The 14706-nt window shown below is 47.9% G+C and overlaps 1 protein-coding gene across 4 annotated transcripts in view; it reads right to left on the bottom strand.

Annotated features, from left to right (window-relative positions):
• Positions 1-14706, bottom strand: part of KSR2 (kinase suppressor of ras 2) — a gene marked incomplete at its 3' end in the record, with an annotated part of 402908 nt that overhangs the window by 239490 nt on the left and 148712 nt on the right. For all 4 annotated transcript variants that reach the window (XM_082699771.1, XM_082699770.1, XM_082699772.1 and 1 more), the window contains exon 4: positions 1858-2371. In XM_082699771.1, coding sequence (XP_082555897.1) covers positions 1858-2371 — 514 coding nt within the window. The remainder of the gene's footprint in view (positions 1-1857; positions 2372-14706) is intronic.

The following is a 14706-nucleotide window of genomic DNA, read 5'->3' as shown; positions in this document are numbered from 1 at the left end:
GGACTGTGTTGCAAAAGTAACAGATGACAGTCAGGTGGGCTCTGTTTGCTTGAGACAGGAGGCAGGGAGAAGGTCTGAGAGTGGGGGAGGCCCCCTGAGTCCCTCTGCACACTTGCCCGGGACACAGAGCCAGCTCTGGATAAATGCCTGAGTCAAAGGTGAATGAGTACAGCTAGTGGGGTGGGGGTCTGAAAATCCCTGAGAGCCTTTGCAATGTTGCAGGAAGCCAAAGTGAAGGTCAGGTGCAGCCAGGGCCCCTACCCTCTGTTTCCTACAGAAGCATGGGACAGACACTCTGTCTCTGGCTGGCCTCAGTCCCCCCACATGGGCCTTCACATACTGGAAATGCAATAGAGCTCTCCCCACTGCTCCCCCACAGCCTAGAGGCAAGGATCCCAGAGCAGGGGTCCAGGGCTCTGACATACAACAGGGACCAAACTCCGACTCCTTATGGTGTTTCCTACTAAGATTATAAATTATCATTTTTAAAAAGATTTTATTTATTTATTTGAGAGAATGAGAGAGAGAGAGAGAGAGAGAGCACTAAAGCCAAGGGGACAGACAGAGAGAGAAGCAGACTCCCCTCCAACCAGGGAGCCCGATGCAAGGCTTGATCCCAGGACTCTGCGATCATGACATGAGCCAAAGGCAGATGCTTAACCAACTGAGCCACCCAGGCTCCCCTAAACCATCATTTCATGTTCCATGCCATAATGGCAATTTTGTTTAAGTGTAGATATGTAAAACATGCTACCCACTTTGGGAAGCCTGTTTAGCATTTCTTCCAGCTTTAAAACACCGAGAACCTCAAAAGAATGAAGGGGACCTGGGCACTGTCAGCCTCTGAGGGTCCCTTCCACCGGCCAGTATGTAGCTACCAAAAACTGTGTCACCCTCTGCCGGCAGCCAAATCCCCCCCAAACCAGAGCCAGGCACACACTGCACCCCACTTTGATGATGTTCCCCCCAGACGCCTACAGGCTCACCATAAGCTTCTGTATGAAGTCCTTTGCTCTAATAGTCTAGTTCTCCACTCTCTGACCCGCCCCCAACCCCGAGCAGACCCGGACATGCCTCCTCATGGTAAGCACTAGCAGGATACAGCACGTGCTGCCCATACAATAGCCCCTTGTCCCCCCAGCCCCCGGGGCCACTGCACACTTAAAATGCAGGGAGTCTGAACTGATAGGAGCCAGAGGTCTAATATACACACTGGGTTCTGAAGCCTTCCTAGGGAAAAAAATGCAAACTATTTCGGTGTTAATATTTTATATCGATTCTATGTTGCAATGGTAATATTTTGCCACATTCCATTAAATGACACCTATTATCAAAAGATCACTTGTTTCTTTTCACTCTCTTTAACGCAATACTAGAAAATGTAAGGTTAGGTATGCAGCTCACACCTCCTGTCCAGGGGCAGTGCTGGCGAAGAGCCTGCCGGAGCGGGCCAGCTTTCCCCATCCAAGGCCTGAGGGCAAACATGTCCAGCTTTGCGGGTCATACCCAACTCATCCGGGTGGCAGGAAAGCAGCACACAGGGATGAACCTCACGGTGTTGCCACAAGTGCAGATTTGGCCCCTAGGGGATGGTTTGCTGACTCTTGCTTTAGAGAATCCCTTGCTTAAAAGGGTCATTTCTAGAACATTCCCTAGCTTAAAAAGGGTCATTTCCGGAACGTGCTATTCATTTTTCTCATGGGCTGTCGGTGAAAAGCCACCTTTCATTCAACCGAAGAAAGAATAACACAAGTGCATTCGAGGTTCCCCTAATGCGGGGTAGTCCGGAGGCCATGAAGCCGCCCCCTGGCAGCCCCCAGGGCTCCGGCCTCCCGGGCCCCCACCACACACACTTACTTGGGCGTGTGGGCCTCCTCCACACGGTGACCCAGCTGGAACTCGTGGGACTTGCTTCGATGCAGGGCCGTGAAACCCGGAATCAAGTGGATCAGCTTCCTCGAGGAGGGCGGCGGGGTCCCCGGGGGCTTCAGCTTGTTCTTCCTCCGCATGGGCGGTGTGCCGGGCGGGGTCACGGTGGTGACGATGTTGGGCGTGCGCGGCGGCGTGCGCACCGCGTGCCGCTGCCGGGGAGACGGGGGCAGGGAACGGTGGCCTGACTCCAGCGGCGGTGGCGGGCACAGGCCCGGGTAGGCGTCCACGGTGAGCCTGTCCACGTGGGTGTACACGGGGGCCCCGGGCGAGGGGCTGGCGTGACAGTAGTGCTGGACGCACTTGGCCTGGACCCTGGGGCTCTGGGAGAGGTGGGTGCGGATCCACGGGGTGGGCTCCGGGGGGCACACGGGATTGTTCTCCTTCCCAGTTTCCGTGGTGGGCCACTGGATGGTCCAGTCTTGTTTGGAAAGGTTGCCTCCTGAGTTGGAACAAGGAGCAGAGAGACAGCAGATAAGCCGGGAGACAGGCCTGGTAAGTTACATGTTAGGCACCTTGCGGTATAGACGCGTTACAGGGACTTTCCTTACAGCGTCTGCACATCACACCCCACAGACACCACTGTGTGTGCACGTTATGCCTTGTGCGCCTCAGAGCACGCCTGTTGTCCAAGCCTCCTAGTCTCCGGTATTTGTTAGAACAGCCTGAACAGACGGTTACCAGGTTCGCTCTGTATTATTTCTTACCACGGCATGTCAGTCTGCGATTAGCTCCATAAAAGTTTCAGCTGAAAAAATTGGAAATAAAAGCATTGAGGGCAGGGCCGACTTAGGTAGAATGTGCAGCCTCCTAAGGAAATGACATCGAAGGTGGCATCGAGGACAAGAAGGGGACTGAATCACTAAGAGCCAAGGACAGAGCATGGCAGGTGTGGGTCGAGGGAGGCAGAGGAGGAGGAAAAAAACATACAGACAGGACGGGGTTCTTTTTTTTTTTTTTTTTTTTTAAGATTTCTTTTTTTAATTTATTTGACAGAGAGACAGCAAGAGAGGGAACACAAGCAGGCTTCACACTGAGCAGGGGCTTGATATGGGATCATGACCTGAGCAGAAGGCAAACTTAATGACCGAGCCACCCAGGCACTCGGGGGCTCGCTCTTTTTTTTTTTGTAAAGCCTTGCAACATTTTATTAGGGAAAAAAATGGAAGCTCAGTCAGGACGCCCTGCTCAGCGGAGTCTGCTGCTCCTTCTGCCTCCCACCCTGTGCTCTCTCTCTCTCTCAAATAAAAAATTAAATCTTTTTTTCTTTTTTAAACTCCCCACTGTCAGGGCACCTGAGTGGATCAGTCAGCTCAGGTCATAATCCCAGGATCCTGGGATTGAGCCCCATGTCAGGCTCCTTGCTCAGCAGAGAGCCTGCCTCTCCCTCTGCCTGCCACTCTGCCTACTTGTGCTGTATGTGTCAAATAAATAAATAAAGTCTTTTTTTAAAAATACCCACTGTCTGGGGACGCCTGAGTGCCTCAGTTGGTTAAGCAGCTGCCTTCAGCTCAGGTCATGATCCCAGGATCCTGGGATCAAGTCCCACATCGGGCTCCTTGCTTGGCAGGGAGCCTGCTTCTCCCTCTCCCTCTGCCTCTGCCTGCCACTCTGTCTGCCTGTGCTCACTCTCGCCCCTCTCTCTCTGACAAATAAATAAATACAATCTTAAAAAAAAAAATCCCCACTGTCTGAATGCAAGCTGGGGTTTTCAGCCCCGGTATAAGTTAAACCAAAAAAAATTAAAATAAAAATTAAAAAACTCAATTGTACATGAACATCTTCACTCCTTTGCCATGCTGGAATGGCAAACACCAAAGTGGTCTACATACACAGACTCTGTGCTAAGAGATACAAAGAGATATAAAAGCATAAGGGTTGGGGCGCCTGGGTGGCTCAGTGGGTTAAGCCTCTGCCTTCGGCTCAGTTCATCTCAGGGTTTTGGGATCGAGCCCCACATCGGGCTCTCTGCTCAGCGGGGAGCCTGCTTCCCCCTCTCTCTCTCTGCCTGCTGCTCTGCCTGCTTATGATCTCTCTCTCTATCAAATAAATAAAATAAAATCTTAAAAAATAAAAAACATAAGGGTCAAATAACACCAAGTGGACAGGCTCCAAACCCATCTAAGCTAGGGTAGGCACTTTCCTAGGTCCCTTTTAGGGGTGGCTCCTCGGAGGCAGTGTGCCCAAGGTGTTGTGACAATGGGTGAATGGCTCAAGGAGAGGCCGAAGGGACAGGCCACCAGGACCACGGGCCAAACACAGTGTAGTTTTAATGCCAAGGTCAGTGGGAAGCCAATGGGAGTTTGATATGAAGTTCCTTTCTCAAAGATCTTACGTGGACAAGCAGAATCTGTGGAAGGTTCTGCAAGGCTCCTGGCGCGAGATGATGCTTGGCACCACGTGGGTGGTGGCTGCAAAGACGGAGGGAAGTCAGTGGGGATTGCTGCATGACGAAGCAGGACCTAGCAGAAGGCTGTCGAGGGCCCTCCCATCAAGGGCCAAGGAAGTGACGAGGGGCAGAAATGAATTCCAGCTCGCGGCCGGCTAGCAATAACCATAATAATTACTATAAGGACCATAACAAGAGCTAATTTATAGAACATCTGACAGTTTACAAAGTGCTTTCATGAACACTGACTCACTGCCCCATTTTTAATTAAAACTACTCATTTGGTTATTATATATTCATTATAGAAAAATTAGAAAACTCAGATAAGGAAAAAGGCAATGTTGGTCCACAGCCTCTAACCACCATCCCTACTAATGTTTGGCTGTGGAGCCTGCCAGATGGTTTTTTGTGCATCTTTTTTCAAGAAATGCCCTAAGATCTTATTGAACGACTTGTGATCTGCTTTCTTCCTTTGTTACATTCTGATTGCTTTACATCTTCTCTCATGTTTATGACTCTGTGCAAAGGGCCATTTTGGTCTCTACTTTGTAGGGAAGGACAAAGAAGCACAGAAATGAAGATGTGCCCAAGGTCACACCAGAGAGGGGGACATGCAGCTGGGGTTCAAACCCAAGGCCTGGGCCACCTCCACAACCAGGGCCTAGGGGCAGCTGAGACAGAGGCCCGGGACTCTTCGGAGGCCCCCAAGCCATCATGGATGAGCCAAATGGGAACAGAAACTGGAACAAGGGCTCATTTCTGACACAGGTCTCCCTTTTCCCTTCTCCCAGCCTTTGACAGAACATTCTACCAAAGTCACCATCACTATGGTGGTATGTAAAGCTCTAAATATAGACAAACATACTATTAGCCCCGTGACTATGAGCCAGCTCTTGAGTCTCATGACTTGGCCCTCTGTCTGGCTACCCACTTATTGGCTGTGTGGCCTTGGGTGCTTGTCTGACCTCTTTGAGTCAGCTTGATCACCTGTGAAATGGGACAACAATGGGACATGCCTCTGGGGAACGGAATGAGGAGAAATGTGACAGCCCCAGTGATGTGCTTAAGACAGCCCCAGTGATGTGCTTACTTAGCCCAGCACCTGACACACGGCAGCGCAGCGGACTGTGCCACCGTGGTGATAAGGGGCTATCTCCGGTTTAAAGAATGTGCGCTCGTGCTGAGAAGTGCAGCCATCGCCCAGCGCACTTCCCAGAAGCTATCGCCGGGGGCGCTGAAGAGCTCTGAGAGGGGGTGGGGGGACCCGGCCCAGCCCAGATCAGTTTCTCCATCTCCCAGCAAGCTTTGGATTGGTGCAGTTGCTCAGGGAATACAACAAACTCATGGTTTAAACGAACCTAAGACATGTTTAAGGGACTAAACCTATGTTTTAAGTCATTCATCATATCCTGCACCCTAAGGCCACAGAAAAGTACTGTAGGCATTATTGCTATAATTTTATATATATATATAGAGAGAGAGAGAGAGCAATGTATTTTTGCTATAATATTATAGCAAATATATATTATTGCTATAATTATATATTATATGTAGCAACAAATATAATTATAGATACGTTATATTTATATAAAAATTATATAATATATATTTATATTAAAAAGCAATATATAATTATAGCTGTTGCCCCTATCCCGTGGAAACTGGGAGAGAATATGGGATTGGGACTCTGGGAGATCTGGCTTACAGCCCTGACTCCACTCTTGATAGAGATCTGTGACCTCAGGTAAGTTCCTTGACTTCTATGAGCCTCAGTCTTGGGGTCTATAAAATGAGAATGATTATGGTTCCCTTGGGGGATACAGTGAGGAAGAAATGCATTCATTCATCCATCTGAGTATTTCACAAATGTTTCGATGCCTCTCATGTACCAGGCACTGTTCCAGGCATCAGGATAGAGCAATGAATACAAATAAAGACCAAGGTCCCTATCCTCGCAGGGCACATGTTCTTAGTGGGGAAACAGAGTAAAAGGGGAATGAACAAAGAGATGGCATACATATTATCCATTAGATGCCATATAAAATATATTGTCTATAATATATGAGTGGTAGTGCTATGGTGGGAAAAAAGTGGGCACTGGTGGGGGGAAAATGGTGGGGGACTACTGCAGTCGGATAAGGGTAAGGAGGTGACAATGGACAAGAGCAAATATGGCAGTAAGTGAGAGAAAATGAGTCATGCCATCGGCACAGAGCCTGGATGACTCAGACCAATGGGCAGATGACTGAAGGGGACTAAGACATCTACTCTGGATGCCTGGGACTCATCCAATTTGCTCCTGGTGCTCACTGTGCCCGCCCCTGGGGTTGGGTGTGTGCCTCTCCCCATCCTCAAGATGCTCCCAGTCTGGTGCAGAGACTGACAATGAAATGAGCACGCACTACGATTCTGCTCCCATATTGACCCGAAGGAAGTGAACTTGAATGCTTGGATGTCAATGTTCCCAGCAGCCCGGGCACACCAGGCAAAAGGTAGAAACACCCCAATGTCCACTGATCTGTCAGACAGATACACCAAATGCTGCGTGTCTCTACAATGGGACATTATTCTGCCATAAGAAAGAACGAGGTGCTGATACGTGCTACAACTGGGATACACCTCAAACATATTATGTTAAGTCACAGAAACCACACATGAGAAGCCACATTGTGTGTGATCCCATTTATGAAGGGCCCAGGATAGGGAAATCTACAGAGACAGAAAGCAGATCGGTGGCTGCCAGAAGCTGGGGGCAGGGAGGCGGGGAATGGGAAGCAACTGTTTCATGGGTACAGGTTTCCTTTTGGGGTGATAAAAATTGGGGGGGGGGGCGCCTGGGTGGCTCAGTGTGTTAAACCACTGCCTTCGGCTCAGGTCATGATCTCAGGGTCCTGGGATCGAGTCCCGCATCGGGCTCTCTGCTCAGCAGGGAGCCTGCTTCCCTTCCTCTCTCTCTGCCTGCCTCTCTGCCTACTTGTGATCTCTCTCTGTCAAATAAATAAATAAATAATCTTAAAAAAAAAAAATTGGGGGGGAACTTAACAGAGGCGGTGGTGGCACCATATTGTGAATGCACTAAATGCCACGGAACTGTTCTCTTTAAAATGGCCATTGTTCTGTGAGCTTCACCTCGAGGAAGTAAATAAAGCAGTACCCACAATGGGGAAGAGGGAATCTGATGTCATAGAACACGCTGGTGTGTGAGAGCAGAGGCCAGGAATCTAGCTCCTGGGAGAGGGGTAGGGAAAGGTATCCTGGAGGAGGTGGCACCAATGCCCCGATCTTGAGGTTGAAGGAGAACTCACCAGGAAAGCAATGGAGTCAAGAGTAGAGGGAGATGGGCGGAGACCCGACAGCAGGGTCAAGGCCAGGAGATGACCGAACAGGGTGAGTATGGAGGATTACAAAGAGCTCGTTCGTTGTGGCTGCAGCTATCTGGAGGAAAGAAGAAATGCAAGCCCACGCCAGAAAGAAGGGCAAAGGAGAACCATCTGCGGACTTGCTCTCCTAGGTGCAGGAGGATATTGAGAGGGAGAGGTCAACATGACTGATCCCCTGCGGCTAACCTTCCCAAAGGGATGTGGTCTCCTGTAGGTCATCACGCACCTATAAGCTAAAGGCTGAGACCTCAGCCCTGCAGTCATGCCAAGGGAGGGACCAGCACTTCCCCCAACCATAAACAACCACAGCCAAGTTCCTGTCTGGTCATACTACCATATTCACGAGACTTGGGCCCCCAAACTCCTGCTCACGTCAAGGGTAGGGCTGGCTCTCCCAGTGGGCAAAGGCTGAGAAGTGGTATGGGGCTGGAGGCCAAGGTTCTACCCATGATATCACTGTTATATCCCAGCCCCTGGTCACATAGGGCAAGAGCTGGTGTTCCCTCATTGTGTGGCTTAAAAATCCGTCCATTTGCCAACAAGTCTGCTGGAGCCCAAAGTGCTGGCCCTGTCCCTGTCCCTTTGTGATCAAAGTGGGCACAGGCTGTGTGGGAAACCAATCTTTTTTTTTTTTTTTTAATTCCAGTTTCGTTAACACACAGTGTTATATTAGGTTCAGGCAGACAATAGAGTGATTCAGCACTTCCATACATCACCCAGTACTCATGCCCACAAGCACCCCTCCTCCCTCCCCATCTCCTATCTCCCCCACGCCCCCCACCACCTCCCCTCTGGCAACCATCGGTTTGTTCTCTGCAGTTGCTTGTTTTGGTTTGGTTTCTTTCTCTCTCTCTCGTTTCCCTTGCTCTTTTTTTTTTTTTAATTTCTTTAGTTCCACATGAGTGAAATCATATGGTATTTGTCTTTCTCTGACTGATTTATTTCACTTAGCATTATACTCTCTAACTCCAATCACGTTGTTGCAACTAGCAAGACTTCATTCTTTCTTATGTCTGAGTAATATTACATTGTATACATATATGCCACATTGTCTTTATCCATTCATCAGTCGATGGACACTTGGGCTGCTTCCATATTTTGGCTGTTGTAAATAATGCTGCTATAAACACAGGGATGCATGTAGCTCTTTGAATTAGTGTTTTTGTACTCTTTGGATAAATACCCAGTAGTGTGATTGCTGGATCATAACGTTGTTCTATTTTTTAACTTATCCATCCCATGGCCCTAAACTACAGGACAGGGAGGGGAGGTAATGAGCACATCACCCACTGCCTGGCTCCCGCAGAAGGAAGAGAGACAGCTCCGGGTTTGGGAGACTCACTTTCTGAATCGGAAGAACAAGAACGGGTTCTAAACAAACATCAAGCAAGGAAGCAGCCGTTCTATATGCACCGAACACCTGAACTTTGCAACATGATGCTTGGAAATTAACTTGCTCTGACCTCGCCTCACTGTGACTCAGCCACTTCGACTATAAAACAGGAATCACAGCAGCACTTTCCCCCAGGACTGGTCTGAAGATTAAATAAGACAATGCAAGGAGAGCAGTTAGCGTATCTCTGGCCCGCAGCCAATGTTGCATAAATGTTCATGTAAGATGGGAATAAAACCATCTATTTCACACGATACTGGGGGGGATTAAATGAGATAAGCATGTAAATTGACGTGCATTCAGTGACTATATCCCTGACCTTGCCCTATAGAAAGCAAACCCATGAAGCAAAAGCCAACGAATGAGTCTTTATGGCAGTTACATTCTATCCAACCAAAAAAAAAAAAAAAAAAAAAAAAGTTGAAATCCTAACCCTCGGGACCCATGAATGGGACCTTATTTGCTAAAAGGTTCTTTGCAGATGTGATCAAGTTAAGATGAGGGAACCCTGGATGGGGGGGTAGGGCATCCTAAATGCAATGATTGGTGTCCTTATAAGTAAAGAGAGAACCCAAAGGAGAGACCATCTGAACACAGAGGCAGCGATTAAAGGGATGCAGGTACAAACCAAGGAATGCCAGAGATCACCAGAAAGCCCCAGGAGCTAGGAGAGGGGCCTGGCACAACTTTTGCCCCCAAGCCTTCTGATGGAGCTTGGCCCTGCCCATATCTTGGTTTGAAACGTGAAGCCCTCAGAACCATGAGAAAATACATTCCTGCTGCTTAAAACCACCTGCATTAGGGTGGCTTTGTTAGAGCGACCCTAGGAAATGAAGACAGACCTCAGCCAGGAGCCAAGGATGCTTACTAACTAAAGACTGGGGAGTCATAATATAAAAGGAAGCATTTGGAGGGCACCTGCTGGACTCGGGATTCAGTGCTCATCTTACCTGCCCCGTAAGGTACGTTCTATTGGCCCATATTCTAAATGAGCTCTGGATGAGTGACAGGACGTGGCTAACGTCCCATTGTGGGTAATGAACCTATACCTTTCTCTCCCATCTTTGTCACAGGGCATCCTGCCATTGAGCCGGCCTGAAACCACCAAAGCCTGAAAGTTCCTCCAAACACACACACACACACACACACACACACACACACACACACACACACCCCTTCCCCCACCAGGTTCAAGGAAGCATCGAGGTACCCTCCAAGAATCCCTGTGCTAAAGTTGTTTTAAGTCTGAAAGATGAAAAGAGCGAGCACAGCTTTACCCCTGCCAAATTGCCCTCTCCATCAATTACTCTTCCTCTCCACCCCTACATTTCAAAATCAGAAGTTTGGGAATGAAGAAGCCAAGTGCCTCATTTCATTACCCAAATTGTCAGCTGCTCAATTGACAGGGATAGGCTTCTCTCTGCCGAGGCTTCAGAAGTGCTTTCATTGATGGGCTGTATTATAACAACTCTTCCCCTCTCTCTTTTGATCCTCTTTTTAATAAAGTCGGATGGAAAAAGGTAATTTTTCATTTTAAATAGGGAAGGTGTGGCACCAAGGTGCTCTGGGGGTTATTAATCGTGGCTCTTGCTATCTTGTCATCCGTTTCTAGAAAATCATTTTATTTCAAGTCTTGAAATGGGCGGGGAGAAGGGAATAGGTTTTAAGAAATGAAAGGTCTGAGAATTGATTAAAGACATTTCAAGGTGTAAGGGTTTTTCTTCTGACATTCTCCGATAAGGGACTAAGAGAAATAAAAGCCATTCTCAAGGGAGAAAATGCTGTCAGAAAGTCTAGGCAAGTGTCTAACTTCTTTGTCCCTTCCCATTAAAATTTATAAACAGGAAAATGTGTGACTTCGAACTCGTCTGAATTTCAGAGCCAGCAGCAGAATGCAGAGATGCTCCAGCCGTTCAGAGGCAGAAGGGAAAGTCTGCAATTTCAGCATCGCCACTGCTTGTAATTTTCATGACTATTTCAAAGCACCTGTTCGCTGAATCCTTCCAACTTCCTAAGAGAAATACAACTTTTAGATGTGGGCTGCAGAGATTAGATTGAAGTCATCGGAGGAACAACTGAAAAGTTTTTACTTTAATCTTCCTAAGTCTGCAGCAAGAGACAGAACTTCTGGATGTTGGTTGAAAATGTTTCGCTGGAGTCATTGGTAAAGGGGAAAAAAAGTAACAATAACAATCATTATTCACACTAATGATACTTACTATTTATTGAGAACTGTGTGTCAGATAGTGTTCTAAGTATTTTGTATGCATAACTTCACATTATCCTCATCAGCCCCGGGGAAGAAAATTCTGCTCTCGTCTCCATTTCACAGTGGAGGAAGTAGGAGATGATCTGAGAGACTGGGTTGCCCAAGATCCCACACTAGCAAGTGGCAGACTGGGATTTCCAGGCCAGGTCTCTATCCCTCACCTTCACGGCCTTCCGGGACACCCTCCAGAAATGAGAAAAACATCCAGAAAGCCCTTGAAAGGCTGAACCGTTTTACACAGACCTGCCAGGTCAGCACCAGGAGCAGTACTGGAGGACCCTTCAAAAGTCAACTAACGACGACACTTGCTTTAGGGCACAATCCCTGAAAGAGTGAAACCTGAAATCTAGGAAGAATTTCAAGTTTCTAGCGGTACTTACAAAAAGAAGCAAATAAGGACAAATGAAAAACACAGTTGCCAAAGCAATTCAACCCTGGCAAGAATCTTAATGTAAGACCTCATTAATGAGCTTGACATCTGGCCGAGCCGTGGGTCCCGCTGCGCCCTGTTCTCCCCAACCCCGGCGTCCCCAAGCAGAACCAAACAAAGGCACTGACCCCAGTCTGTGCAGGTCATCTAGGAGAAGGGACGGGGCTGGGAGCTTGGGCTCTGACCCAGTAATGCCTCTCAGGCCCTACTCTCTACAGTATTTCCAAGTTTATTACTCACCAAAGATCCAGGGAGATCAACCTTCAGTCACAAAATTCGGGGGAGCTTTCCAGTTCTAACAAAGTTCTTTTTTTCCTCAAACCAGGTACACTTCGCATTAACCATTTTAAAGAGCAGAATTCAGTGGCATTTGGTACATTCACGATGTTGCCTCTATCCATTCCAAAAATTTGTCATCACCCCAAAAGAGAATCCCATGCCCATGAAGCAGCCACTCCTCCTCCCCGACCCCCATTCTCCCAGCCCCTGGGGAACCACTAATCTGTCTTCTGTCTCTCTGGGTTTACCTATTCTGGATCTTTCATATAAATGAAGTCATACAATATGTGACCTTGTGTAACTGGCTTCTTTCACTTAACACAATATTTTCAAGGCTTATCCATGGTGTAGGGTGTATCAGAATCGTATTCCTTTTTGTGGCTGAATAACATTCCCTTCTAAGACTAGCCCACCTATCATTTAACTGATCACCAGCTGATGGACATTTACTGACTTTTGCCTATTATGAACAGGGCTGCTAGGAACGTTGGCATTACAAGTATATGAACAACTGCTTTTCGGTCCTTTGGGGGACAGAGCCAGGAGCAAAATTGCTGGGTCCCGGGGTAACTACTGTGTTTAACCTTCTGAGAAACTGGGGCGCAAGGGTGGCTCAGTGGGTTAAAGCCTCTGCCTTCAGCTCAGGTCATGATGTTGGGGTCCTGGGTTCGAGCCCCGCATCGGGCTCTCTTTTCAGCAGGGAACCTGCTTCCCTTCCTCTCTCTCTCTGCCTGCCTCTCCACCTACTTGTGATCTCTGTCTGTCAAATAAACAAATAAAATCTTTAAAAAAAAAAAAAAAAAACCTTCTGAGAAACCACCAAACTTTCCCACAGCAGCTATTCCATTCACATTCCCATCAGCAATGTACAAGGGTTCTGATATCTACACATGCTAGGCTGCTCGTTATTTTACCTCGATGGCGATGATTGCCATCCCAGGGAGCATGTAACAAAGCACTTTTTATAAAAACCATAGTTAAAGTTTGCCGAGTGCTTGCTGCGGCCACGCTCCCTCTCATCCTCATGCCTTCTTGCATTTAATTCTCTTTAACAATCTTATGGGCTTGGTGAGGGCTTGGAAAGGTTGAAACACTCGCCCAAGGCCAAGAAATAAACTCTGGTAGTCTGACCCCAAAGCACGGTTCTCTCGGCGGCCACATGGCATACAGCACATCTGAATTAATCCTCACAGCCACCCAAGGGGAGGCCTGGTATCAGCCCCATCTTTCAGATGGAGAAACTGAGTCTCAGAGAAGAGCAGGGACCCTCCCTATGCCCACCCATCGACAAAGCTCCAGGTCTATCCCAATCTGAACCTCATGATGTTTTGCCCCCACCGTGCAAATACTCTTTGACAATATTCAGTGTTTTCATTGTCAAGAACAATTAAAATTGTGACTGGGCTGCTCCCTGCCTCCAGAATGAAGAGAGCAACTGTGACCATCTGTTGGGCATTTTCAACTGAAAACAACCTTCCTGGTTAATATCACAGTTAGAATCTGCATGGGGAATGGTGCGATAAAACGCACGCCAGACAGTCTTGCGGTTGGGGCGTTTGACAGAGCAGCCAGCAGCAAGCTCTGTTCAGTGTTGAAGCCCCAATTCACACAAGTCCAGATTTCAGGGCTCGAGGGTAGAGGCAATATTCAGGGTAAGATCTACAACACCTGCGTTGTTGGTAGTAACGGGATCTGACTTTGGATCCTACAGTCTCACTGGAACCATGGTTCTGAACCTCCCTGACTGTCCTCATCAAAAGGCAACTCTAACGTCCCAACGTCCCAACTAACGTCCCAACGTGGATGGCGAGCAGAGGAGACTGCAGAGTGCGCCGGGCCAACCTCGGGGATACCCGGGATCCAGGCGGCTGCAGGCACAGCCCGGCCCCCCTTCCCACAATGCCAAGCGCTCATCAGCTTCAGTCACTACCTCCACCCTCCTCCTCTCCGTCCTCCCTACCTCCCTACTCAGTGCGATTATTTTGTTATATAGTCAATTCTTGTTATTTGCAGCCATTACGTTTTATGAAGATGCTGCAAACACGGAACCTTTGCTCCTCGTGGAAATAATGAGGTTAGATTCCTAGAAGCCTCCACCACATTTTGTCAACGGATTCATAGGTCATCCTATTTTTATGTGGGTTTTTGTCTAGTATAGATAGCCGATTCATTAACAGCAAACTCAGCAGCCAGCAGTGCTACCACTTGAGATGGTAAGCCGGAACAAACCTTATGTAACAATGTCTTTTTCTCCATAAGGCATGTGGCAGCCTTCTTGTGCTCAGACGGCACCTCAGCCCTGTGCCGGGTGTCATCTCAAACAGTGAAATCACCAACCAAAAAAAACCACAGAAACTGAAAAATGTGGCACTAAATTCAAGACCACCGAAAGGACTCTAGTTCATACTATGAGAGCTGAAACAAGAAGGCAGAACGTCACCTTTTTGGACCTCAGCTGAGGACGTAAGCATCAGATGACTCAAATTTTTCACCAGTCTGTACACACAGGTATTGATTTGGGGGGTTCAAATACATTTTAGCAAGTATGAAAATCTACAGATATGGAATTCAAGAATGATGAAGATTGACTGCATTTACCTGTTTCTTTTTTTTTTTAAGATTTTATTTATTTATTTG

Source organism: Mustela nivalis (assembly GCF_964662115.1).
Source record: "Mustela nivalis genome assembly, chromosome: 14".
Taxonomy (NCBI): Eukaryota; Metazoa; Chordata; class Mammalia; order Carnivora; family Mustelidae; genus Mustela; species Mustela nivalis.
The sequence above is the reverse complement of the archived record's forward strand: the minus strand, read 5'-3'. Positions and strand labels throughout refer to the sequence as shown.